Source organism: Arvicanthis niloticus, chromosome 15 (assembly GCF_011762505.2).
Source record: "Arvicanthis niloticus isolate mArvNil1 chromosome 15, mArvNil1.pat.X, whole genome shotgun sequence".
In the NCBI taxonomy this organism is placed as follows: domain Eukaryota; kingdom Metazoa; phylum Chordata; class Mammalia; order Rodentia; family Muridae; genus Arvicanthis; species Arvicanthis niloticus.
In genome coordinates this window covers 57,850,394-57,875,712 of record NC_047672.1, presented here as the reverse complement: position 1 = coordinate 57,875,712, position 25,319 = coordinate 57,850,394, and the positions used below count along the sequence as shown (strand labels likewise).

Sequence of the window (25,319 nt, the reverse complement as noted above, 5' to 3'; positions counted from 1 at the left end):
TCCTGGTTTTCCCCCAAACTTTGGGGAATTGAAGCAGACTTCACACATGCTAGGCAAGATCCTAGCTACATCCCAGCCTTAAAACCCCTTAGGTGAAGAGATGAAGTTCTACTACAAACTTGTGATCCTCCAGTCAACCTCCTGAGAGTCTGGGGTCACAGCTGTCAGCCATAACAACAGATACTCTTAAATAACATTTCTTTTTTCCTTTTGTTTTTTTAAGACAAGGTTTCTCTGTGTCCTGGAACTTGCACTGTAGAACAGGCTGGCCTCAAACTTAGAGAACTGCCTGCCTCTGCATCTCAAGTGGTAGGATTAAAGGTATGGGCCACTGTCTTGAATGAGTTTGATATCCTTTTTTAAAAAGAAAAATTATTAATTCTGTGGTTTTAAAATGAAATGACAGATACTTACAATATTTTATTTTTCAATTTTTATGGGTGTGTGGTGTATGTATGCACATGAGTTAACACCCATGCTTAAATTACATTGTCCTAGGCCGTGTTCAGCAGTAATGAAACAGTAATATATAGATGATCAGACAACTGTAAATAAACCTGCTGCTGTGGTATGACTGTGGAATAATTCTCATAAGCTCATGTGTCGAGCACTTTGTTTCCAAATGGAGTAGATCCTATCTGGGAAGGTTCTGGAAATCTTAAGAGTGCGGGGCTTCACTGGAGGAAGCAGACCCCTTGGGCATGTGTTTGTAGGTTATACTTGGTCCCTAGCCCCTTACTCTTTCTCTGCCTCTGCCACTTGCTCCTGGTACCATGACATAAGCCAGAGTTCATGAAGACAAAGAGTACACAATGAAACCCCTGGGTCAGGGTATATGTAAACTGTTCTGTATGTAAACTGTTCACATCATAATATACTCAGTTCAGCAACAGCAAGTCTGAGGGATACAACCACACAGAAACAAGATCACATCTAACTAGCCAATGAAAATGTGACCAGAGGATTTTTTCTGGGGCCAACAGAGCAACTTTATCTTTCTAGTTTCTTTGGGTTTCTCCTGTTCCTCATTTTTAAACTTTCTACGTTTGGCTATTAGTTCATTAATTTTCAGTGTTTCTTACTTGGCGATGTAAGGCATAACATCTAAATAGTTTTCTTCCATATATTCTTACAGTGATTTCTGTTAAATGCTAACTTTCATATTTAAATCAAGACTCTAAAGAAAACCAATAATCCATTTTTTCTCACTGTTCAAAGAAGATTCTTTAAAATAGTTTTGTTTTGATACCTGCTCTTGTATTCTCTGTTCCAAAGAGTTGAATAAGCCATCCGCATCTCTACTGCTGAGAGTCATCAGCTCAGTTTGGAATGTCGCTAGTAAAACACTCCGTTCCTTTACAAAGACACGCTGACAGGCAAGCAGGAGTTCACCTCGCCAGTCTGAGAAGCTGTCATGAGACTGACAACTGTCACAGACCTGTGAAGGGCAAACAGGAAAAGTCAGTCTTCCAATAAGCACACTACCATATATTCCAGAAGTACTCGTCTACTAACAAAGATATATTTTTCAAAAGTTTAAAAGAATATATTTTTTCATGTGGGAAAAGATAAAAACTAATTCACATGAAGCATATGTGAAAAGATAATTTACTCTTTAAGATGTATTACTGTCAGTAAGCAAATGTATAGCTATCTAGAAGACAAATATTTGAATACCTCAGTTTCTCTTTGCACTTGCATTTTAGAAATTAAATCTTTAAGAGATGAGATGGTATTCAGGTAAGCTTGTCTCTCTTTCAGCCAAGATTCTGAAAGCTGCTGAAAAGAATGGTCCTCTCCATCATCACAGAAGGGGTTTGAGAGAGAAAGCACCTGCATGCCCTCGCTGTGGACAGCTTTCATTAATCCCTAGAAAACAAAGTATTAAAGGCAAAATTAGGACTTCAAAGGCTGACAAATAAGACATACAAAATGAAACAACCAGCTTCATCAACCCCAGCTGATTGGAAAGGCCACTGTAGACAAAGAACTGATTCCAACATTTCCTACTTCCTGTGGTGTGGTGAGTCAATCCTACTACTGCTGGTGTCTAGGTGTCAGTGGCACGTCTAAGGTCCCTCCTCCATTTGACTAACATAGTTCTAGACTGAGTGATTAGTCACTGACTTGACTAAAAGATAAAATGTGGGAAATACCTTGTACCTTGAGACTACTTTCATAACCTTGTCAACAACAAAATGGGAACTGAAATGGGTGTGAAAATTCTTCATACATACGATTTTAAACATATATACTGTGGGACACTGCTGCATGAGAGAGAATGACTCTTGGTGTCATCTAAGAGTGAACCCACTTCCCCTAAGGAAGGACTATCCACTCTACTACTGAATAGCACATCAACCGTGGTATATAAACAAGGAACTTTGTCTTAAACCTTTTTCAAGGGAAGAAGCTGATTTTCTAACTTCATGGGCCCCTAACAGATGCACTGGTCTAAGCTCACATTAGTTTTTGTGGGTCACTCATTGCTTCCCGCATCCTCACTTCCAGCACAGATTATCACCACACCTTACACACACACACACAGTCTGAGTCGGGGTCAGAGTGGGGTCACAAGGGAGAAACAGGGAACACAGTTTAAAACTACACATTCAGCTTAGCTTGTAAATGTTGATTACATGGCTGTCTAAGTATAGTAATGGTGGTTAGTGCAGAGATGGCACTGCCTCAGTGAACTAAGGGGTTTTGTCTCCAGTACCTTTATTTTCTTTGGAAATAAATCTGCTGAAGTTTCACCTTCTTCTCGGCCTTCTAATGCTGTATCAAATCCCTGGCTTGGACCCCAGTCTGATTCAGAATCTAAAATTAAGAAAATACCACCTGTAATTACATATGTACATACAAAATCACACTTTTTAAACATTATTTCATTTGTTTAAATATTCCAGAACTTTATTCAACTTACCACTGGAATATACTTCTCTACTTTGATAAGCAACAGAATCTGCCAATTCAGGAATGGAAGATCCCTAATAAAGAAGACAAAATCAGAATACACATGACTTTAAAATTTATTTAGTAAAATATTGGATCCAATGAGCAACTAGTTTCTGATACAGTTATGGGAGAAATAAAGACATCAATTTATTCTGTCATAGTGAAATAACACACATATAACAAGTCTCACAATAGGCTCCAAAACCACATGGGAATTGCCTTATCTAACCATACAACAGGAAGATGCCAAATTGTGATAATATTATGAAAAGGGGTATTATTTCTTGGATCCTTTTGAATCATTTATCTTAAAGGCTTATACTGTTGGAAGGCAAATGGCAGGATGTAGAGAGTAAATTGTATGAGGACCAATTACCTCTTTGCATCTTAGACGCTGGGTCATCTCCTTCAGGGTCTCACACTCCTTAGTCAGTAACTGGATCGCAACAGAATGTTCTTTCTTCAAAGACTCAGTTTCTGAAATATGTCTGGACTCCATATCCAAAATCTCAGCAGCATGTAGCTCTTGTATGTGTTCCATTTTTTTAGTAAATTGATTGATGGTGTCTCTGACTTCTTCTTGGGCACACGCGATTTGTAAGTCGATCTGAATCCCTGCATTTCTAACAAGGATCTGTGGGGTCTGACTGCTGCTGCTGACCTTGCCTGTTATCTCTGTGGGCCCAGAGCAGCCACCTACTTCAACAGAAGGTGGCTCTGCTGTGGGGAACTTTCTGCTTTCCTGTTCTCCAGTCCTATTTTCTTTTTCTAAGAAGTGGGATAGTTTCTCCTTGGCTTCTGTGAGTTGATCTTTAACTTGGCCTAAGTCTTTCTGAAGTGATGTTATGTAGCTTTCTTTTACCTACAACAATGAAGAGAACAGCAGAGAAATCAGTTAAGTGTTGTGTACATCAGAAGGAGGGCTCAGGGTGGAAATACAGGGAGCACAGTTCATGCATCAGTGCTAATTTGCAGCAGAAAAGGAAAATCACCCTCGATGCCTCATAGTTTCTGCATGCTTTTGTACTCACTACGGTCAGACTACAAGGAAGTGAAATTATGTTATCAGCTTTTGTTTTATAACAAAAGCCTTAGTCCTCCATCACCTAGTATAGATTAGAAGCATCTTTCCAACCATTATTCCCAGAAAAACTAAACAAGAAGTTGCTGGTAACAAAATTAACAGACATTTTTCATTAAATCTAAAGAAGGCTTTCCCTACCACTAAAGTTTAAGATCTAGGGAATACACTGAGAGGAAATGAAGAGAGGCAAAAATGGATGAATTGGAGCTATGTGGCTCATCTTACCAAAAGATCTTCTTCAAGTTCTTCTGCCCTTTGTTTATAACTGGCGAGTTCTGAAGTGGCTACTGACTCTGCTTCAAGAGCTTCAAGTCGTCCCGAAAACCCACTGTCTCCACTGGCGTGAGTTAGCACAGCAGTTGTCTGAATAAGAGTTGAGAAGACACTATCAATGAGAAACCTCAGTGCAGCCCAAGGCACAGCCACACTGCCAAGGAGCATTACCACACCACAGCCACAGTGCCAGAGCGTTACCACACCACAGCCACAGTGCCACGGAGCGTTACCACACTGCAGCTCAAGGCACAGCCATACTGCCACAGAGTGTTATTAAAAATGGCTGCCTACAATCAGAGGACAAAATGCCCACTGCTTGTTAAAATCAGCAAGGATATTACTTGGTTGCCATCCAAAACTTTCACATTTGTATCAGATGTGACCAATATACTCCTTACATGACATAGGCAGCAGGTCTTATTAGCATTTTAATATTTATTATCCACAATAAAGTAGTTCCAAGTCTTGGTACAAAAATCTTGTTATTGAAATTATTACCCTTTGCAATATAAACTAAAAGTCTTTGTATTCTCTTCTGTACAGTAAGAACTAACCATGGTTTTAGATCACTTTCTAAGAAGACATACAGATCTCTAACACAAGTTTTTTTTTTTTCCCATGAACAATGAAATCTCAACAGGTATAAAATTTGTAAGAGCTAGTGACTTTTTCCACATTAATTCAGTATATCATTAATGTGAAAATTTTCACTTCTTAAAAGGCATGATGTCAGAGCATATGTATTAGGAAGAAATTAAGGGAGAAGTCCTGGAGAACAGAGCTTAAATTTAATATTTTTATATTTCTTGTTTCAATAAATAACTTTACTAATGAATCAGATATCATTATGTGAAGACCATAGAATATAGTTTGCACTTGTTACTCTGGTGATAAAAATTACAGTGTGAACTTTAATCTGTGTCTATAGCTTTTTGTGCTACTTTGAGGGAACTGCATTTAGTATAGTAGATATGCAAATTAAAAGCCTACCATAGCTAAGCCTAACAGCAAAGTCTCATGAGGCCAATTATGAGAAGCTGTGCTTCAGGAAACTATAGGCCATCAACCAATCAGATCATTCCAAAGCCTTAGCCATAATCATTCAATGTAACACTGTATTTCATTTGGGAGTTCTGTCTATATATACAGAAGGGAGGTCTCTGAGTCTCTCCGTGCTAAACAATTTATGAACCACAATTCACAATTTAAATAAAGTAATGCCTATCCTTTAGGAACCGTGTATTTTCATGAAATCTCATTGTATGTAAGTTGTTTGATATTAAAAAAAAACCTCCAGATTTATCAGTAAACTATCACTGAACAAAGGAAATTACCTAGAGCATTTGAGTAAAGAAAAAACAAAACAAAACAAAACAAAACAAAAAAAACCCATCAAATGAAAACTAACCTCCCCATCCCTAGGGCTTCTTTCTCCTTCCTCTCGCAGCCTTTTCTTGGCCTCCTCTAAGAGCTTCTGTAGTGCCACAACTCTCTTCTCTGTCTCTGAGGCATTTTTCTCTGCAATCTCCTCATGGTTTTCTGCCATTAAACCACTATGCACTTCAGCTACTTGGCTCTCCAACTCTGCTAGTCTCACGGCCAATGTGGGGACATCTGTCTCCATGCTCTTTTCTGTCAGATAATTTACATTCTGTGCAGCTGTTCTTTCAGATGCTGATGAAACTGTTTGCTTCTCTTGGCAGAACTGGACATTCTCCTGAGCCGCTTCCGTGTGGACCTGATTGACCAACGCAGCAGCAAGCTTCTCAAGGACTGTCTGCAGGTCTGTGATCTTCTTCTGAAGCCTTTCTATTTCAGACTGCTCGTGCTCTTGTATGGTTTCTATTTGTTTATGACACTGGGTCAGCTCAAAGTCCTTGGTACTAACAGACCTCTCCAGTGGCAGTGACTTTATTTCTAGTATTCTAGAATCTTCAGCACTTTCTTGAAGACACGTAAGGGAGGTCTGATTTTCTAGAGGCTTGGAAGCATCCTGGGCAGGGGTATCTTCTGACTGCAGTTTGTCACTGTCGAGCTCATGCACAGTCATGTGGACACTTTCCTTTGGTGTATTGCTGGCACATTCTTTATTCAAGTTGCACAGTGATTGTGTTATCTGATCCATTTTGAAATTGATTTCCTTAAGCACATTTTTCATGTACGTCATTTCCTGGTTGGTGGTGTCTACTTGTTGCTCTAAAGCTAGCTTTTCAACAGTTACCTTGTCCAGCTGATGTTTAAAGCTCTCCTCGTCTTCTGGGAGGGTCTTGGCATCCTCTCTCTTCTGCTCAATGGTGACCAATTCCTGCTGCAACTTCTCAATCACACCATTGAGCTGCTCTATTTCTGCCTCTCTCTGTTTCTTCACATGCTCTTGATCACTCATCAAACATTCCATCTTTGTCTCTAGAGCTTGTATCTGTTCCTTTTGTTCTTCAATGATCTATTATTTAATGAAAAAGGGAGTCATACAAAATAAATGTATATTTACATCTTGGAAATTCTGTTTTAAGAAATGACCTCATAAGGATGAGTTTGTCCCAAACCAACATACTGTCTCTGACATAGGAATGTTCTTTTCAGTACAGACCAACAAGATACCTCCTCTTATTTAGAACTTCATTCTGGGAGTTTTGTTAAACTTGAGCTCCAACTTGAGCAGTTCATTTCCCATTAGGAAAATAGTACTAGTGCATCCCCATGAACAGAATGAAGTACTACAATAGGACACACAACAGATGACTCTCAAAGGCAAAGCCTACTCAACACACTGAACAGCATAAATGTGAACACACTTGGTTAGCAAGCACCTTCACCAGCTGGGCCATCTCACTGACCAGATATTTGTTTTTAAAATTCGATGGGAAAGGGTAAGTGAGAAGGCTCAGTGACTAGGTGTGCTTACTCTGTAAGCATGAGAAACTGAGTTCAGGTCCCCAGCATACATATAAAAAGCTGGGCAGAGTTATGTGAGCCTGTAAACCAGCATTGAGAGCTGGAGACAGGCAGATTCTGAGAGCTCACTGGTCAACCAGACTAAACGGAGAAACCCTGTGTCAAGGCAATGAGGCACAGAGCAACAAGAGAATAGACCTGATGCCCTGTTCTAGCCACTGTGTGCAGAGACATGGATACATGTGTTTGCATGTTCCTGGTACATGAACCCTACTCACAGGGAAATTCAACAGGAAAGTGAAAAGTATCACCATTTTGTGTTTTAAATTTTAGTTACAGCCTCTGAGATTGCTTAGTGAGTCAGGATGTTGCCTGTGAAAGCTGGTGAGCTGAGTTTCATTTCTGGGGCTCATGTGGTGTAAGGAGAAATGACTCCCACAAGCTGTTCACTGACCTCCAAAACATGTTGCAGAGTGAGTACAAACTCACTCCCTTCTCCAAAATAGATAAGTGTAATAAAATCTGAAAAACTGTAACTCATATTAATTTTGCAAACAAATTTACTGGGCATACCTTGTTGCCTGCTGTGAGTTCAAGTTGCTGCTGGAGTTTTATAAACTGCTCGTTCAACCGGTCAATCTCCATCTCCTTTTCTTGTATGAGCTGTGCAAATTTGCCAAACAGCACGGGCTGATCCCGAGTGGACACAGAACCAGATTCCTTCATGGCAAACCCAAGTTTTTCTATTTCATCCTAGGGACAAAAATAATTATCATAATTGTATGATCGTTACATGTTATTTCAAAATATTCCTTGAATTAAGTCTTATAAAAAAGATGGCATGCAAACAATTAAGATACTGCATTTCAATACTTAAAATATTTTGATAAATGATCTCAAATATTTTCATTTATGATAAATTCAAGTGTCCAGGTTGAACAGCAAATAGTTCCCACACAAATTCATTTGCCTACTAATGTTGGTGGCAAATCTGCTGGGGGTTGGTCTGGTGCTATGTGTCCAAATGCTAGAGTCTGACCCCCAAGTTCTGGTTGCTGTCCTGATGAGTGACTTCTTATGGTCACTGGCCTTTGGTGTGTAAACCTTGCTCCTCAATTTAATTCCTGATTGGCCATTAAACTGTTGGGGCTTATGACTAGGCAGAAAGGATAGCAAGGCAGGCCTGAGAATGAAGTAGGGGATCTCAAGAAAGACCAAGAGGAGAAAGAGGGTGAAGACGAGAGAGCAGGGATGGAGAGAGCAGGAGTTCACCATTATGGATGGAGGATGGAGGGGGAGCACGTGGACAAGAGAAGAGCACCCTGAGGACAGACTGATGAAGCAGAAACAGCCCTGGCGAGACTCAAACAGTAAGTGACAAGGGACATACTGTCGAGATGTGAGAACAGCATTGAAGCTGCCCAATTTAGGATTGTAGTTTGTAAATAAAATACCAGGGTTCTGCGTCTATGGGCTAGCTAGAATAATTTATCTACACAAATAACTTACAAGAATACAAAGTATCAAAATGTGAATTATTTTTCTAAGTCAAGTACCTTAAATACTCTGTTTTCTTGCTGGAGCTCTTGTAAGCGGGTGGTGGACTCCTTTTTCTGAATTTCTAGCTGCATGAGAAGCTCCTGAACCTCTTCATTCTTATTTTCCAGTTCTTCCCGAAACTGCTCTAATTGTTCTTCTAGGTTGGTAATCTTTAAAACCAAAGTGATCCGAGGGGGAACAAAACAACAACAACAAAAAACAAAACCAGTTCATAAACATGTTACTGTCAAACAGAAAAGAATACTATTTCTTTTATAAAGGATGTATAGTCATTTACATATGCTTAAACACATATGTTTACCTGCTTAATTCCTAGACATGCTCAAACTGAATGCTTTCTGGTTTTGTTTGTTTGTTTGTTTGTTTGTTTGTTTTTTAAGGTAAGTCTTCTTTATGTAGCCCTGGCTGTCCTGGAACTTGCTATGTTTGAGGCTAGCCTGCCTCTGCCTCCTTCAGTGTCAGAAATAAAGACATATGTCACCATACCTAGCTTCAACCTACAGAAAAGTTTGATTTCTATTATTTTGATTATATGGGATGACTGAGAATAGTAATAACTATTTAACCAACTACTTCATAACTACTTAATAGATGTTTAATAAATGAATTTGTGAATTCCTGTTCAAATGATCAAAACTGCTACAATACAAGCACCTTAAGATGCAGGAGCAGCACTGAGTGGCAGCTGGGTTGTTTACCGCTTTATGCTCTACGGGTTAATGGGTTGTTTATGCATGGCATCATAGACCTAGGGCAGTACTGACAAGCAAGGCTTTGAAGTCAGCCTAGCAAGTCCAATAAAAATAGTGTAATACTAGCAATAACAGCCAAATTTGAGGCTGGGATGATAGCGCAGATGACCACATATGAGGGCCTAAGTTTGATCCCCAGCACTCTGTATATAAAGCTAAGGGTGGTGATCTGAGCTTGGAATCACGGCGCTGGGGAGTTGGAGACAGGATTATCCCTGGGGCTTGTTGAGACCAGTCTAGTCTACCTGTTGAACCACAGGTCTCAAAAGACATGGTTGATGGTTCTTGAGGAATGACACCTGAGGGGGACCTCTGTCTGGCCGTCACATATGAAGCCTCACTATGTGTACACGCAAACACACACACACACACACACACACACACACACCCTCTCATCCCAAGTGTTCTATAACCATTTCCATTATATAGAAGAAAGAAAAGTCATAAAGATAACAGTCAGGGTAAAGCCATCTTTGATTCTGAAGAAATGGCTGCTGCAGCCTCTCATTCCAAACCACTGTTTATCTTGCTCCTTTTCTTTCCCTCTTTCTTTTAAGATTTATTTATTTTATGTATGAGTGCTCTATATGCATGCCAGAAGAGGGCACCAGATCCCATTACAGATGGTTGTGAGCCACCGTGTGGTTGCTGGGAATTGAACTCAGGATGTCTGGAAGAGCAGCCAGTGCTCTTAACCACTGAGCCATCTCTCCTGCCCCATTTATTCTGTTTCTTGTAACCAATGTCAAAGACCACTCTTCTCTCTCTTATCTGTAACACTGGTATTTAATTCTGTAGGCACTCAAATATATTAGTGACCCTGCACATATAATTATGAGTTTATTATTGAGAACATTGATTATCATGTTTATTAAGGCTATACACAGTATGTACGCCTGTTCGTATCTTCCTATCCATCCTTACCTTCTACAACTACTTTTAGAACAAGGTATTATAAAACACACACACATAGTTATTTCACGTCAAAATTGCAGCCTACATTACATGACATGCCCATTCTTTTGATGTGTCATTTTACAAAGTCTTAGCTCTGTGATCTAAAGCCTTGCTGCTCGGTGTGAGCTGGGGAGCAGCAGAACCAGCAGACCTTGGCTGTGCACTGGATGCATGCAGTACACATGTAGATGCTGCACAGAAGGCCTTCATCAGGCCCCTGGATGACTCAGGTGTACATGAGAACCCAGAAGCACTGGTCCATTATACGGATGCACTACAGATTTTATGCTTCTCAACAACATGCTAAATCCATCCGAAGGTTTGTCAGTATTGCATCACAATGGTGTAAGATCAGTGAGATCTGTGAAAAATTCTGGCTCTGCTAAGTGTTAACTTTTCTTAAAGCTTAGTTTAAACACAGGTGAGATGAAGACCCCAAGGAGTATTTACAATACTCTTCAGACATTACTAGCACTTGGCCTAAAACAAAGTTAAATATTATTTACTACTACTGCCTATAAGCATGTTAGCAATACAAGATCTAAGATTTATTTAAGGCATCTTTTCCTAAAACCACCACAACAAAGAACCTTAAATTTTTTCTTTCTTTTCTCCCCTACCCTCCTCTTCTTCCTCCTCTTCTTTCTCTTCCTCCTCCCCCATCCCTCATTTCCCATTCCTGGCCGCCCTGGAACTCACTATATAGACCACGATGGCCTCGAATTCAGAGATCCACTTCCTTCTGACTCCCAAGTGCCAAGAAGAACGGCATTGAAGTCCACCATGCCTAGCTAGAAGCTCCAGTTCTATACTGTTTAAAAAACATTCTTGAAACTTTTAAGTTTTCTTTCTATTCATCTTCCACTTCAAATAGTCTAACAGGCTATTAAGTATGTTTCTGTCCAAACTCAGGCTCTGACAGTGGATCCATTTTTTGATACATATTCGATTTATTTGATACATCTTTGATTTATATCAGTTATCTGAAAATATCTGCCTAGTTTTCAGAGCAAATGCTTCCAGTTTTTTGCTGTTGCTTTGTTTTGGTTTTGTATTTTTTATAACACATGCTCTGATGGTGTCCTTTTTCATGCCAGTGACTGTAGTACTGCAGAACACCTATCAGTGTTAGTAACACTCACTTCATTAACTCATTTAATGTCATTCTTTGTCTGTAAAGAAACAAAGTGGGTGACATAGGTCTCTGTTTTTTACCATTCCCAGATGACAGCTGATTCTGGGGAGAAAAGTAGAAATCTATTAAATACTCAATTCAAGAAACTGAGGTAACAGTAGAGCTATAGTACATTTTAAAAATACTGAAAATAGGTGGTCATGGTGGCATATGCCTGTCGTTCCGGCTATTGGGGATGCACATTGCTGTGGTAGCATGTTCTAGAAATCTTAGCTCTGGGTAGGCAGAAATGGGTGGCTCTCTGGAGCTCACTGGCCAGCCAATCTAGCCTAACTGGTGAGTGCTAGACCAGAGAGAGGCTCTGTTTCAAAAGCACAGAGGCAGGAGCAGAGCTGGGGGCTCTGGAGATGTGACTGTGTTAGGAGTACACACAGCTCTTATAGAGGACCCTTGCTTGTTCCCAGTACCCATGATAGGTGACTCATGACGACATCACTCCAGTTCCAGGGGAGTACACCCTCTTCTGTACTCTGGCGGGTGGACACTGATGCACTCACATGCACATATCCACGTAGATATCAATTAATCTTTGAAAAAAATAAAACGAGGTGGACAAGTGCGGAAGAAGGATCCCAGTGACTGACCTCTGTTTCTACACATAGGTACACAATACTTTAAAGTCATAGCCATAGCATTAGGATGTATTTAATGGGAAAAAAGGTTTAAATATATTACAAATCAAGTAGTAAGTTGAAGTTACTTTTGTAATTCTAATGAATTTTCACTTTTAAAATAAGGCCTTGCTATGTTGCTCAGTCTGAGTGAATTAGCTTCAATTCCTCCACCAACCTCAGCTGCAGGGGCAATTGGGGTGAACTCCTATTCCCAGCTGGATGGAACACTTTTCAGGTAAGGAGTACAGAAAACCAGGAAAGCTGTAACTATTATTGCTGTGATTCCTGTTATTATGAGTAGTGCTGGGGAATCCTAGGTGCTTGCACAAGCTAGGCAAGTGCTCAATAATGGGCTACATACTCAGTCCCAGTCACTTTAATCCACTGTTTTAATGACATTCTTGACTTATGAAATAATTCACAATAACTTCGTAGAAAAGTCTTTTAAATAAGCAGCAGCAGCAGCAGCCGGCACTGCCACCTGACAGAGTGGCAGTGACTAAAAGAGATACAAGCTTACCGTGGTCCCACACTACCAGCTCTCTCCTCTCCTCTCTGTCCAGTCCACACCAGCTCCATCCTCATCTGAACTCTTCCTGCCTCAAGGTCCTTCCTCCTGCATGGCACTGACCTTCACCAGCTTCCTTGTTCAGTTTATGACCTTCAAGGTCCATCTTCCAGGCAGTGAACTGAGGAACACCCTAAACTTCGCTTTTAGACACTGTGTTTCTGTTCAAATGATACTTTCTAAGGGATTGATTTTAAACTGCAGTTGTGATTGAAAAAGAAACTTCTTACCTCTTTCTGTTTTCTATCTGTAGCATCCCGCTCAGCCTGCAATTGAACTTCTAGAGATAATTCTGGTTCCACTTCTAGAGCTCCAGACCTTTTCTGGTCTTCTACCTAAAAATACATAAGAACTTTTCTAAAACCTCGGATTATACCCCGATAATTCATTGTAGTATTTTTATTTAGCAGTAATTCTATCTTTCTAATTTAAAATGAGAAACTCTACATTTAAGACTATTCAACAAGTTACAGGTACTCAGTCTTGCATGCATTTTTCATATAGTAAACACACACTGCTGACACTTAAAACTCATTCCTGAGATAAAACAAAACTTCTCTCCATCTGCCTGCCTCAGAGCTCTCTCCCTCTGCTTGTCCTCTATCCATTCTGGTTTTCTGGAGAATAACAGAAATGGGCTTCATTGCATCTAATCTGGAGTCAGGCAAGAGTCTGAAAGCTCATGGGCACAGCTGACAGTTAAAACTGTAATTAACTCTTCTGGCTGAACTAATTTCCTACATCAGAAATAAGAGATGCAAACAACATCTGAAAGTAAAACAAAAGTAGTAACGAAGATACACTGTGCTCTAATGTCAACTAGGGAATGAATGTAACATTGTGTCAGTAGGCAGCTGTCACTGGAGCAGGACAGGCTGAGATCCCTGGGCCTCGCACCTTTGGGAAGGGGTCTGCAGCAGCCAGCAGGGCTTGCTCCAGCTCTCGCACCCGGCACTCCAGCTTCTCAATCTCTTCGTTCCTTTCCTGCACGTCTCGCTGCAGTTGCTCCTTCGACAGCAGCAGCTCGCTGCACTTGTCCGTTTTCTCTTTCAAGTGGTTAGTTAACTGTTCAACCTGAAGACATGATGAAGACCATGGTTCAGATTGTAGCCTGTTCAAGTGATGAAACATACTTATAATTTAAAGACTAATTTCTGGGGCTTGAAAATGCATCTCAGTGGTACAGTGTTGCTTTCTTAATACATGCAACTCCTCAGGTTTGAAACCAAGTGTACCCCACTAAAATCAGGTATTTTAAAACATGTTAATCAGCCGGGCAGTGGTGGTGCACGCCTTTAATCCCAGCACTTGGGAGGCAGAGGCAGGTGGATTTCTGAGTTCGAGGCTAGCTTGGACTACAGAGTGAGTTCCAGGACAGCCAGGGCTACAGAGAATCCCTGTCTCAACACCCCTCCCCAAAAAAGAAACATGTTAATTATATTTTAAAATAAGGACAGCAATGGTCATCTCTAGCAAAAGCAACAGTGCATACTGATAAAACTGGGCATCTTTTAAAAAGAGAAATACTATTGCTTTCACAGAACTCATTTTTAAAGGTTTTTTTAAATTTACTTTTATTTTTTCTTATTCACTTTATATCCTGCTCACTGACCCTCTCCTGGTCACCCCTTCCCACAATCCTTCCCCCCATCTCCAAAGGTTTTTTGTTTTATTTTTTAGAGCATCATGGCTTTACCATGGCAGGAAGAGGGGAAACACATTTTTAATGATCTGAAGTACCTAACAGCACAGCACACTATAACCTAATGACATAATAAAGTCGAGAGACTTTCAGCTTGCTTCCTGACTGACTTAGGTAAAGAACAATGATCTTTAAGTCTTCCATGTTTTATATGTTGGTAAGAGTTGTTTGGCAAAGGTTTAGCCTATACATTCTGCAGGCTGAGAGATAAGGAGAGGTAAATGAAGGAATCTGAATTCCTTTAAGAGCCATTAGTCTTGGCTCCTAGACTGCACAAAATAAACAGTAAGAATTCCAAGATATATCTTCTAGAACTGATATGCAGTGCCCCAGTTGTTGTGTAGCAGCAGTGGAAGAATACAGGAAGGATTAGTAAGATGGGTTATAGACATACTTATCAAGGAGAATGTTGTAAATATATTATAATTTTAAGAAATATAAGAATACTAAATTTCAGTGAGGCACTTAGGAGAAATTATCAAAATGAAAACTATTGCTCCCAGAACATTAAAAAATAAAATGTAAGCTTAATCTAACTACAGGCTCTTGGATGACAGTAGCACAGCTACTGAAGTGCTTTAGAAGCCTTAGCAGTTAAGAGTGTTGGCTGCTTTTCTAGCAGACACAGGTTCAATTCCCAGTACCCACATGGAGGCCAACAGCTGCCTGTAACTCCACTTTCAGAAGATCTGAAGCACTCATACAGACAAATACAGGCAAAACACCAATACACAGAGTGAGTGAGTGAGTGAGTGAGTGAGTGAGTGAGTGAGTGACTGAGTGAGTGAGTGACTGAGTGAGTGAGTGAGTGAGTGAGTGACTAAGTGAGGGACTGAGTGACTGACTGAGTGACTGAGTGAGTCAGTGAGTAACTGAGTGAGGGACTGAGTGACTGACTGACTGAGTGAGTGACTGAGTGAGTGACTGAGTGGCTGAGTGAGTGAGTGACTGAGTGAGTGAGGGACTGAGTGACTGACTGAGTAACTGAGTAACTGAGTGAGTGACTGAGTCAGTGACTGACTGACTGAGTGACACTGACTGACTGAGTGAGTGACTGAGTGAGTCAGTGAGTGAATGAGTTCCATAAACACAATGGCTGCCTAAAGCTTTCTGCAATGCCTCTGAGTAGCTGTGAGTGAAGGGAGCAGTGAACTCTAGAGAGCCAAGAGGTGCTGGGTAGCCTTCCTAGCAATGTGAGCAGAGGTACAGTGGAGCAGATTCAGAAGAGAAAGAGATGAAGTAGTAAAGCATGAATGTAAATGGCTCTTTTTGCATAACAGTTTTACAATGTGTTAAAGATAAACAAGTTCAAATTCATTGTCTTAAAGTTTTACAGTGTTTGACAGAAGAGAATATTTAATGTTTCTACCACCATATTCCACAAATGATAAATGAATAATGTACTATACATAATACCTCCTGTGTATACATTAAAGTACACACCATAAATGTATTATTTGTTTGTGATAGTTGAAAATTTAAAAATACAGTAAGTGAAATCTGTAAACCAATGTCCTTTATGAGAATCTGTGCAAAAACACCCCCTTTACTGAGAAGAACGGAAGGACAGGAGAATGGGGTAGAGAGAGAGGGATTGAGAGACAGGAAGGGACGGTGCAATTAGATGTAAAATAAATAAATGCCTAAAAATCCAATTGCTAACATTATGTTAAAAATTTTTATTATACTCATGTGTGTGTATGTGTATGCATGTATACATGTGTGCATGTGTGTATGAGTGTGTGCCACAGCACACATGTGGAAGTCAGAAAACCAGCTGGAGAAGAAGGTTCTCTACTTCTACTTCCCAGGAACAGGCTGTTTACCCTGGCAGCAAATGCCTTTAATTAGTGTGGCAGTTTGAATAAGCTTGGCCCAGGGCATGGCACTCTTAGGGGTGTGGCCTTGTTGGAAGAGGTGTGGCCTTGCTGAAGGAGGTGTGGCCTTGCTAGAGTTAGTGAGGCCCTGTTGGAGGGAGTTTGTCACTGAGGGTATAGGTTTTGAGAGCTTCCTCCTAGCTGCCTGAGAAGGCAGTCTTGTCTTGTTTGCCTTCTGAACAAGATGTTCTCTCTGCTCTTCATACACCATGTCTGCCTGGACACTGCCATACTCCCACCTTGATGATAATGGACTGAACCTCTGAACCTGTACGCCAGCCCCAGTTAAATGCTGTCCTTGTAAGAGTTGCCTTGGTCATAGTGTCTGTTCACAGCAGTAAAACCCTAACTAAGACCCTCAGTGTTCTAGGGTTACAGTTGCTGCAGTGAAACACCAGGACCAGAAGCCAAGTTCAGGAGGAAAGGGTTTATTTTCCTTATACTTCCACTTCTACAGTATAGCCTATCACTGAAGAAACTCAGCACAGCAACTCCAACAGGGCAGGAATCTAGAGGCACACATAAGCTGATACAGAGGCCACAGAGGATGCTTCTTACTGGCTTTCTGGGCCTACTTTCTTATCCCAGGACCACCAGCTCTAGGATGACCCCACCCACACTGGCCTGGGCCCTCGCCCATCAAGTTAAGAAAATGCCTTACAGATAGATTATGAAGGCACTGTCTCATTTGAGGTTTCCCTCCGTTCAGATAACTCTAGCCTATGTCAAGGTGACATAAAATTAGCCAGCACACTGCCCTGAGTCATCCTGCCAGACTACAAATAACCTCAAATCACTTCTATTAAGAGTGAGAATAGAGAAATGAACAAGGAAGTTTACTTAGTTGTGTAATATACAGAGGGGTGTAATTCCAAATTTCAACCCCCCCCCCCCGCAGTAGTGGGGGTTTGAACACATAAGCATACTCATTGTATTCTCGGAACAATACAATACAGTTTATGGTTAACAAGTGCCTTATATTTAAATAACACTTACTTTAGATTTTTAAGATTTACATACTGTAGAAAGCATCCATATTTGAGATTCTGAACCGAGGAGAGCGTGGATGAGCCCTTACCTCTCTGGTTTGGTGCTCACTCACAGGCTGGAATCTAGGTACAGCCTTAAGTTGATGCTCCAGCTTCTGTATTTCCTGCTGAAACACATCTCTCTCATGCTCTCTATCGATTGCCTGCTCCTGAAATTTAATGATAATAACAATATCAACAACAATGATGATGATAACAACGTGGTGGCACAGGCCTGTGGTGCGTACTTGTGAGGCAAAGCCAGGTAGGGGACTTCTGTGAGTTCAAGAGCAGTGGAGTCTACATAAAAAGTTCTACCAACCAGGGCTTCATATGAGACCCTTCTAAAAAAACAGACAAAAATAAAAGACTCTAAGGCTTGTGAAACAGCATTATTTATTTAATATTTATTGTCCCTATTATTTCTTATATCCCTTTAGCTAGAGGTTTAAAGATAATGGGTTGATACACAAACACCCCAAAACCATAAAGACTTAAGAGGAAAATTCATTTTGAGGGGTTATATCACATTGCCTATTTGGGCTCTTCAAAAGAAATCTGAGTATTTAAAAATCATTTGCAGTATCATCCATTTTGTTTAAATGTTAAAAACAGAATAAGAGGAAGATGAGTTTGTGTCCAGGACAAATCTGTTGTTATTCAGTCACAGAGCAAATGAGCAATACATAAATCAGTTTGTTTAATCCTATTAGAGACTTATACCTAAAAATATAAAATGTCAGCAGCAGATTCCCTGGGCAAGGGAAGGTCATAAGCTTCTGAACCCTAAAGAAATGTCCCGTGTGGAAAATGGAAACCAACACCATTTTGGGCGAGAGCAGCGGAAGCATGATGGCTGAGCCACCCTGGGAGCTGTGCTTCCATGAACAGAGCCGTGTACAGCAGAGCCGTGCACAGCAGAGCCGTGCACAGAGCCGTGGGAGCTCCGGCGGCTCTCACCTGTGGTGACTAGTAGTTAATGGAAAAACTAGACAAAGCTTAACTCTGAATTTGGAAACCTAGCTGCTCAGGGTTACTCACAAACTGGGTGTGCTTTGAAAATGTCTTAAATGTATATTCATGCAGTATATACTTCATTTTTATTTGTTGTTGCAAGGAATTCAACTCACAGACTCTGAATACTAAGCAAACTTGGGTTGTATTACTGAGCTAAATCCTCAGGCCTAGTGGTCATCCAGCCAGCCAGCCATCGACCCATCTCTATTCACCCATCTACCTACCCGTGTCCTTCCATCTGTCCACCCACCCATCTACTTACCTGCCTGTCTGTCTGTCCATTCATTCATCTCTTCATCCACCTACCTACTCACCCATTCATATCTAACCAGAACCAAGCAAGACAGGGTTTCAGAACGTAGCCCAAGCTGAAGACACTTACATCTAAGAACTTCCTCATCTTTTCCAGCTGCTTTTCCAGTGCTTGGCTTTGCTGCCTGAGATCGGTGAGCTCGGCGTTCTTCTCCTGCTCCAGCTCTATAAACCTACTGACTTGCTCTTCAACATCGATTTCCAGAGCTTTCACTTGCTTCTGAAGGTCGCCGCGCACTTTGTCAGCTTGGCACTGTACTTCCAGCTTTTCCTTCATTAGTTTTTCTGTCTCCTGCAGAAATTCTGTTACAAATGTGACAGTGCATTTGGTTAAATTATGATTCATAATGTTATGATAATGAAGTCACTGACTACTCTTTTTAAACTTTATCTTCATGAAATAATGGCTGAGAATTACTTTAAATACATTAAAACATAAATACTCTGTAGACCAGGCTAACCTTGAACTCACAGAGATCCACTTGCCTCTGTCTCCTGAGTGCTGGGCTATGCCTGAATCTCTCACAAAAGAATGGAGAGTGTCTTTAGTGAAGTATAAGAACTATAATGTCCTAGTAATATTTATATTAAAATAATGTATGGTTTGTTAATACTTTTTAAAAAGTTAACCAGTGCTTGAAACACAAAAGTAAATGTTCTTTTCTGGAAATATCAAACTATCTTACTCCTATACAAGACAACAAATGACTATTAATAAAATTACAATGAATTAACAAAATTGAGAATTCCTATTACAAAAAGATATTTTTGTGAAAACAACAGTAAATAAAAAATACATTGAATTAAATGCATTTTCATGGTTAGGAAAAGAACAAAGTTCAACTGAATTAAAACCAAATGCTGACCACACTTTTAACCACAGGCAAAACTGAGTCCTTTCCAAAGCCGTAAAGTCACCTCTGTATGCATGCACAGTCAATACAGTGAGCAGATCCTGTAAATCTTTAACCGAGAAGAGGGGAGTAGGAGGAGGGTGAGTACAACCAGAATCCCTGGTCAGGTTTAGGCTTTACTGTATTATCCACATCCATGAGCTACCTTTTCGGGTTACATGTTGTACACTAAGGGAGCAGGAGCATGTGTGGGGGCCATGTGGCTAGTGCAGCAGGAGCAGACTGTGACATCTTCAGTTTTGTTATAAGCGACTGGAGATGAAATAAATTAATATATGTCAAGAACAGTGTCTGGGGTATAGAAAGGATGGTATGGAGATTAGCTATTGTTACTGTAGTACAGACAGCAAAAAACAACAACAAAACACCCCAGAGCCTTTTAGACTTACTTATACTAACTATATACCAACACTGTATTCGGATCTGGGATCTACAGAAAACATCTTTTCTTCTAAAACAATACCATTATTAGATGTTAATATCAACACACGCCGCCACAGAGTCCCTTAGCAAACACTGGCGCCTTCCCTACCATCATCTCATGAGCTGTTTTGTTTTGAAAGAACTTTCCAAAAAATTAGAGACCAGAGAGTTTAAGGGATTCATAAAACAAAAATGGTGTTTCTTAAAAACACTCAGTGTTGTCTTTGAAAATTCAAAGTGGTTTTGGGCTCTGTTGCAAAAACAGATGAAATAAGATGATGGTGACTCTGAACCTCGGTTGTTAATAGCAAATTGAAATTTGTTTTTATTATAAATTAAGCTGTGTTACTGTTGGAAAAAATAGTAAGTATGAAAAAAACACCACAGAAAAACTGAAAAATTAGAAATGTTAGTTGATAATTAAGGATCACCAAATTTTTAGTTGTGAGTCTACCACCCAACAACAGTGCATGCAACTCTGCTCACACCTGCTCCAGGTGCTGCATCAGCTGCAGCATCTATTGGCCCTACAAGAGTAAAGACAAAACAGAGAAAACAGAAACATAGTTATGGCTCTTATGTCCTCAAATATGATAACATATCTGCACACACTAAAAAGTTGATGTCACTGGGTATCACTGATACCCACAGTTCTGCGTCTCTTGCAGATTTTGTAGGTATGATATGAGATCTCTTAACCTTAAAAATTCGAGCCCTAAACCTGTGTCAAACTAATATGAGCACCCTCTCAGGGGAGATAATGTAGGTTGTATTTCTGAGTTGGCGGAACTGGAAAAACTTCAAATTTATAGAGTCCAACTACAAGTGTAAAATCAAAGAGGGGGTTGGTGAGCAGGATTCGAAGCTTACGCTCACAAAGACAGATTTTCACCACTCAAACTTTAAATTCAAGATGTAAAAATTAGTCATTATAAATGAGTTAAATGTTCTTTGAATCCTCCTGACCAGGATGTCAGATGCCCTCCACGTCGCCTCAGCTTGCACACCCACACTGCCTACCTCTGCCTATAAGCAGATCAGATCAGTAGTTATGACATTTGCATGACGTCTCTCCCACTAAATAACTCTGCCCTACCTATTTCCTAAACCACACAGCCTCATTACTTGTAGGTTTTTTCTTTTGATACAGATGTTTCAGCATAAGTAATCTTCTTTTCCTGTTAAGAGTTAATATCCTTATAAGACAAAATAGAAAATATGGTTTCATAAAAATGGCTACTAACAATTTGCCTTTAAAGTGTATTTTCTTAAGATTTTTCAACTTTGTATATAAAGTATATAAATAATGTCCCTGAGGAGGATAATCTGCCATGGGAGCCTCTGACAGTTATAGACAGAGGAGGAACTGTAAGATACTAAGTCTCTCGGTACATACGCTGCTCCACGGGGCCAGCCTCCGCTCTCATGGCCTCCCTCTGCCTAGACAGCAACTCCCGTTCCTCCTCCATCCGGCGCTGGTCTGACTCCAGTTCTTGCAGTCTGTTGTTCATACATAATAGCTCCTGTTCAAGATGCTCTATTATATCGGTCTTTTCTTGAATTTGCCTTTCAAAGAGAGTTTTTTCATCCGAGTACCCATCAATGACACCTATAAGACAATGGAAGGAAATGGACTTGTTTCTAATTTAAATTCACCATCAGGTTTTGGTTTTTGAGGCAAGGTCTTACTACTAGACCCTAAGCTAGCCTTGAATATTACGATCCTCCTGCCTCAGCCTTCTGATTGTAAAACAGCAGATGTGTGCATCTAAGCCAAGGTCACCATTAGACTTTAATAATAACAAGAAAAAACATTCTGTTAGCAAAACTTTAAGTCACTTCATCCTATTAAAAGCTGAATGAACTTTTAAAACCTGAAGCTGAACCTTACTGTCATTTGTACAGTGTAGTCCTTTTCTTGTTCACACTGTGCATAAACATGAAATTTCCCCTAAACTGTCCCGTACTTCGCTCTAAAGTGCCAAAACACACATGTGACTCCATTTTTTTCAAACAGACATAAATAGGCTCCTGGGATTCAAATGCTTGTGAAGTGAATCACAGTTTAACTATACTAGAGAAGGCTGATATTTAAGCAATTCTAGAAGGCCAACGCCCTCAACGCCGCCAGAGAGTAGACGAAGGCTTTGGAGGCTTAAAGCCTACAATAACCATTTAATTATGACCTTATGCCATTCAAATAACAACTTTAGTATCAGTTTTCTCATTTTAAAGGAATTACCTGAGACTCACCATCATCTACTTTTGAATCATCTAGAATTTTAATCTTATCTCTAATTCTATAAGGTCTTTGTAGTGTGTAGAAGAGTGTTTGCACATGTAATTCTTTTAAATTACCTAGGGGAGCTCTGAGGACAAACTATAACTACTTTTCAATGGTCACTTGAATCACACTGATCTTTACTAACTGGCTGTGCATCATCATCTCTATTCTAAGACTGACACATCTCCTGTCTCAGCGGCCACAGGCCAGACGCTTACTCTCAGCTTTGTTGAGCTCCACAGCCAGCTGCTCTCTGGCCCTGGACTCCTCCTGAAGGCGCTCGCGCAGTTCTTCCAGGCAATGAAGTGACTCTGCTGCCTCTTGTTTTTGTCTAAATGTCTCACGCATCAACTCTGTCTGTGTGACTTTCGCATGTTCAAGCTAAGCCAGGAGGGCAAGAGAACAAAAGGGAGATTAGTGGTGAGAATCCAGTGTCACTTCTCATAAACAAGCAAAAAACTAAGAAAGGATCTCAAGTAAAGACATCGTATTAAATTTCAGCAAACTCTTACAGCAGGTGGGATAAGTCATGGCAGATAACACACATTTCTGTAAGAGATAAAGGCTAGTTTTCGTAAGCTAAAGAATGTGCTTCTTACTTTAAACCGGTAGACATACATTCTATCATACAAAGGTGGGGCACGGCGCTACTGAAGGAAAGCGCTTACTGCACTGGCTACACACTCAGGTAACTGTCGTCTAGACAAACCTTCAACATTTTGACTGTGAAGTTCTTCAGTACTGTGTGGTGCACTAATACATCAAAAGCAAAATCACAGATATGCAATAAAAGATATTATAACGTATGTGCTTATTAAACTCAAAGCTTTGAACTTCTGAAAGAATTTGTAAAAACTCTAAAGCTTCGGAAGATATACTGCTTACTGAAAACCTTTGGACTACAGAAGCATTCACACTCTGGTAGCCCTCAAATGCTACCAGCAGACCCATTCTTGGATGCTGGAAAGACAGCAAACAGACTTGAGCCGCAGCTTTCAAGCAGGAGATAAGCAAGGCAGTGCTGCTGAGTCAGCTGTGTGAGTCACAGAGGCACTGTTCGTCTTCTGTCACCTCCTCAGTGTCTGTCCTAGTCTGCATGAGTCTACAGCCCTCAAACACAAGTAGCTGTATGTGTCAGCAACAGGGTCACAGCAAGTCTTGGAAATCTGTTAAGTTTATACAGACCTTGTGCATCTCAAAGATATAACTACCAAGCATTAAATTTAAAATATAAGCAAATATACTGGTTTCTAGCTTAGACATCAGTAAAATACCTTAATACTGACATATAATTATATATAAATATAATTCTAAATGTATAATTATAAACAATATAATATAAATATATAATCAGAAGTATAATTATAATTAATATATTGATATAATAGTCAAAAATAACACAATAGTACTTCTGTGCTTCACATTAGTATTTACTGTAACATGGAAATTGTATTGTCACTAAAGCTTACAGTCACTCTAAATCAGTAGCTCTCAACCTTCCAAATGCTGCAACCCTTTAATTGGAACTATAGTTCCTCATGTGGCAGTGAATCCAACCATAACATTATTACTACTTTGTAACTGTAACCCCCTGTTATGAATCATAATATAAGTATCTGTTCTGTGACGGCCTTAAGAGACCCCTGTGACAGGAAAGTTTGACCCCCCAAAGGGGGCACAACCAACAGGCTGAGAACAGCTTCTCTAAATAATGTCCAAAATACAAAATTATTCTTATTTTTCATAAGATGTTTAAAATACCACTTAAAACATTATTTCAATGGGAATTAATATGAAATGGAAGCTATATCACCACAAAAGGATAAAGCTTTATCTAAACACTTTTACTTGTCATTGGGAACAGGACTTATTCTTTTTAAATGTAAAATACACATTCACTTAGATTATAAACAAACAAGACCATAAAGTGTGAACTCATCTATATACAAGTACCTTTTTGAATTTAGTTGCACCCCCTATTTCTGAAAGTATTACTCACTTCTGCATATGCACATGCAAATCCCTCCAATAAGTTATCTAATTGTTACCTACTAAAAATGGGAACTGAGTTCAGAACCAAATTAGCTGCATTTCATTCCATATTTCAAATTTATTACAGAAACACAAAAAAAGATTTAAAACAAAATAATAAAATCTTGCTTTGCATGAGTGAATTGCCAAACCTTTGTTTTTATCTCTTATTTCACAAGATGAAAGCTAGCTATCCTGACAGTGCATTTAATGATTTACAATAAAAACACCCGAAAAAATACAAAACAAAAGAAAAAAGTTGAGCCAATCAAACAATAATGCTACCAAACAAATTAAACAGGATAGCACAGTGGAGCCCAAACCTCATGGGGATAAAAGATCCTCTTCAAATGTCTGCCTAAATAACTGATTCCTACATTTCTCCCATCTGGGTAGGGCATGATTGATTCCTGCTATGTGCAACAACATACACTATATACACATGAAATTCCGAGCTTTCACTCCTTAGCTAGCAGCACTGAGGTGTGGCTAGAGCACTAGAGACGATGCTGCCACTTCAGAGACTGCTGCTGAGGCAGCAGAACTACTCAGAGAGTTCTGGCATGTTAAATATTAGCTAGGACTTACAGTTAAAGCCATGCAAGTCATAAAAACAGTGCTGAATAGGTTGTAGAGAATGTTCACAACAATGCATTTAAGGATCCTATGGACCGGAAATACTGACCATTCAAGCATTTTCACGCTGAACGTTTAACCTTAGCAGTGTTTCCAAAATACATTTCACCTTAAAGGCTGAAAAGGTTATTTCTCTATAGAATTATTAGGCTCATTAAAACAGAAAGTAAGTCCCCGAGGCTGTAAAAAAAAATTTCAGAATACAAGCTCACTCACTTTCCCTTGTCTAGAGCTTC

General features: G+C 39.9%; 1 protein-coding gene across 6 annotated transcripts in view; it reads right to left on the bottom strand.

Annotated features, from left to right (window-relative positions):
• Akap9 (A-kinase anchoring protein 9) overlaps window positions 1-25,319 on the bottom strand; it is a 142,505-nt gene that overhangs the window by 26,612 nt on the left and 90,574 nt on the right. For all 6 annotated transcript variants that reach the window (XM_076913077.1, XM_076913076.1, XM_034519015.1 and 3 more), the window contains 15 exons: window positions 22,635-22,797; window positions 21,529-21,741; window positions 18,866-19,098; window positions 17,517-17,636; window positions 13,757-13,933; window positions 13,090-13,194; window positions 8,770-8,922; window positions 7,787-7,966; window positions 5,727-6,761; window positions 4,268-4,405; window positions 3,335-3,820; window positions 2,927-2,990; window positions 2,720-2,820; window positions 1,678-1,869; window positions 1,250-1,438 (listed from right to left, as the gene is read on the bottom strand). In XM_076913077.1, the coding sequence (XP_076769192.1) occupies window positions 1,250-1,438; window positions 1,678-1,869; window positions 2,720-2,820; window positions 2,927-2,990; window positions 3,335-3,820; window positions 4,268-4,405; window positions 5,727-6,761; window positions 7,787-7,966; window positions 8,770-8,922; window positions 13,090-13,194; window positions 13,757-13,933; window positions 17,517-17,636; window positions 18,866-19,098; window positions 21,529-21,741; window positions 22,635-22,797 (3,549 nt within the window). The remainder of the gene's footprint in view (window positions 1-1,249; window positions 1,439-1,677; window positions 1,870-2,719; window positions 2,821-2,926; window positions 2,991-3,334; window positions 3,821-4,267; window positions 4,406-5,726; window positions 6,762-7,786; window positions 7,967-8,769; window positions 8,923-13,089; window positions 13,195-13,756; window positions 13,934-17,516; window positions 17,637-18,865; window positions 19,099-21,528; window positions 21,742-22,634; window positions 22,798-25,319) is intronic.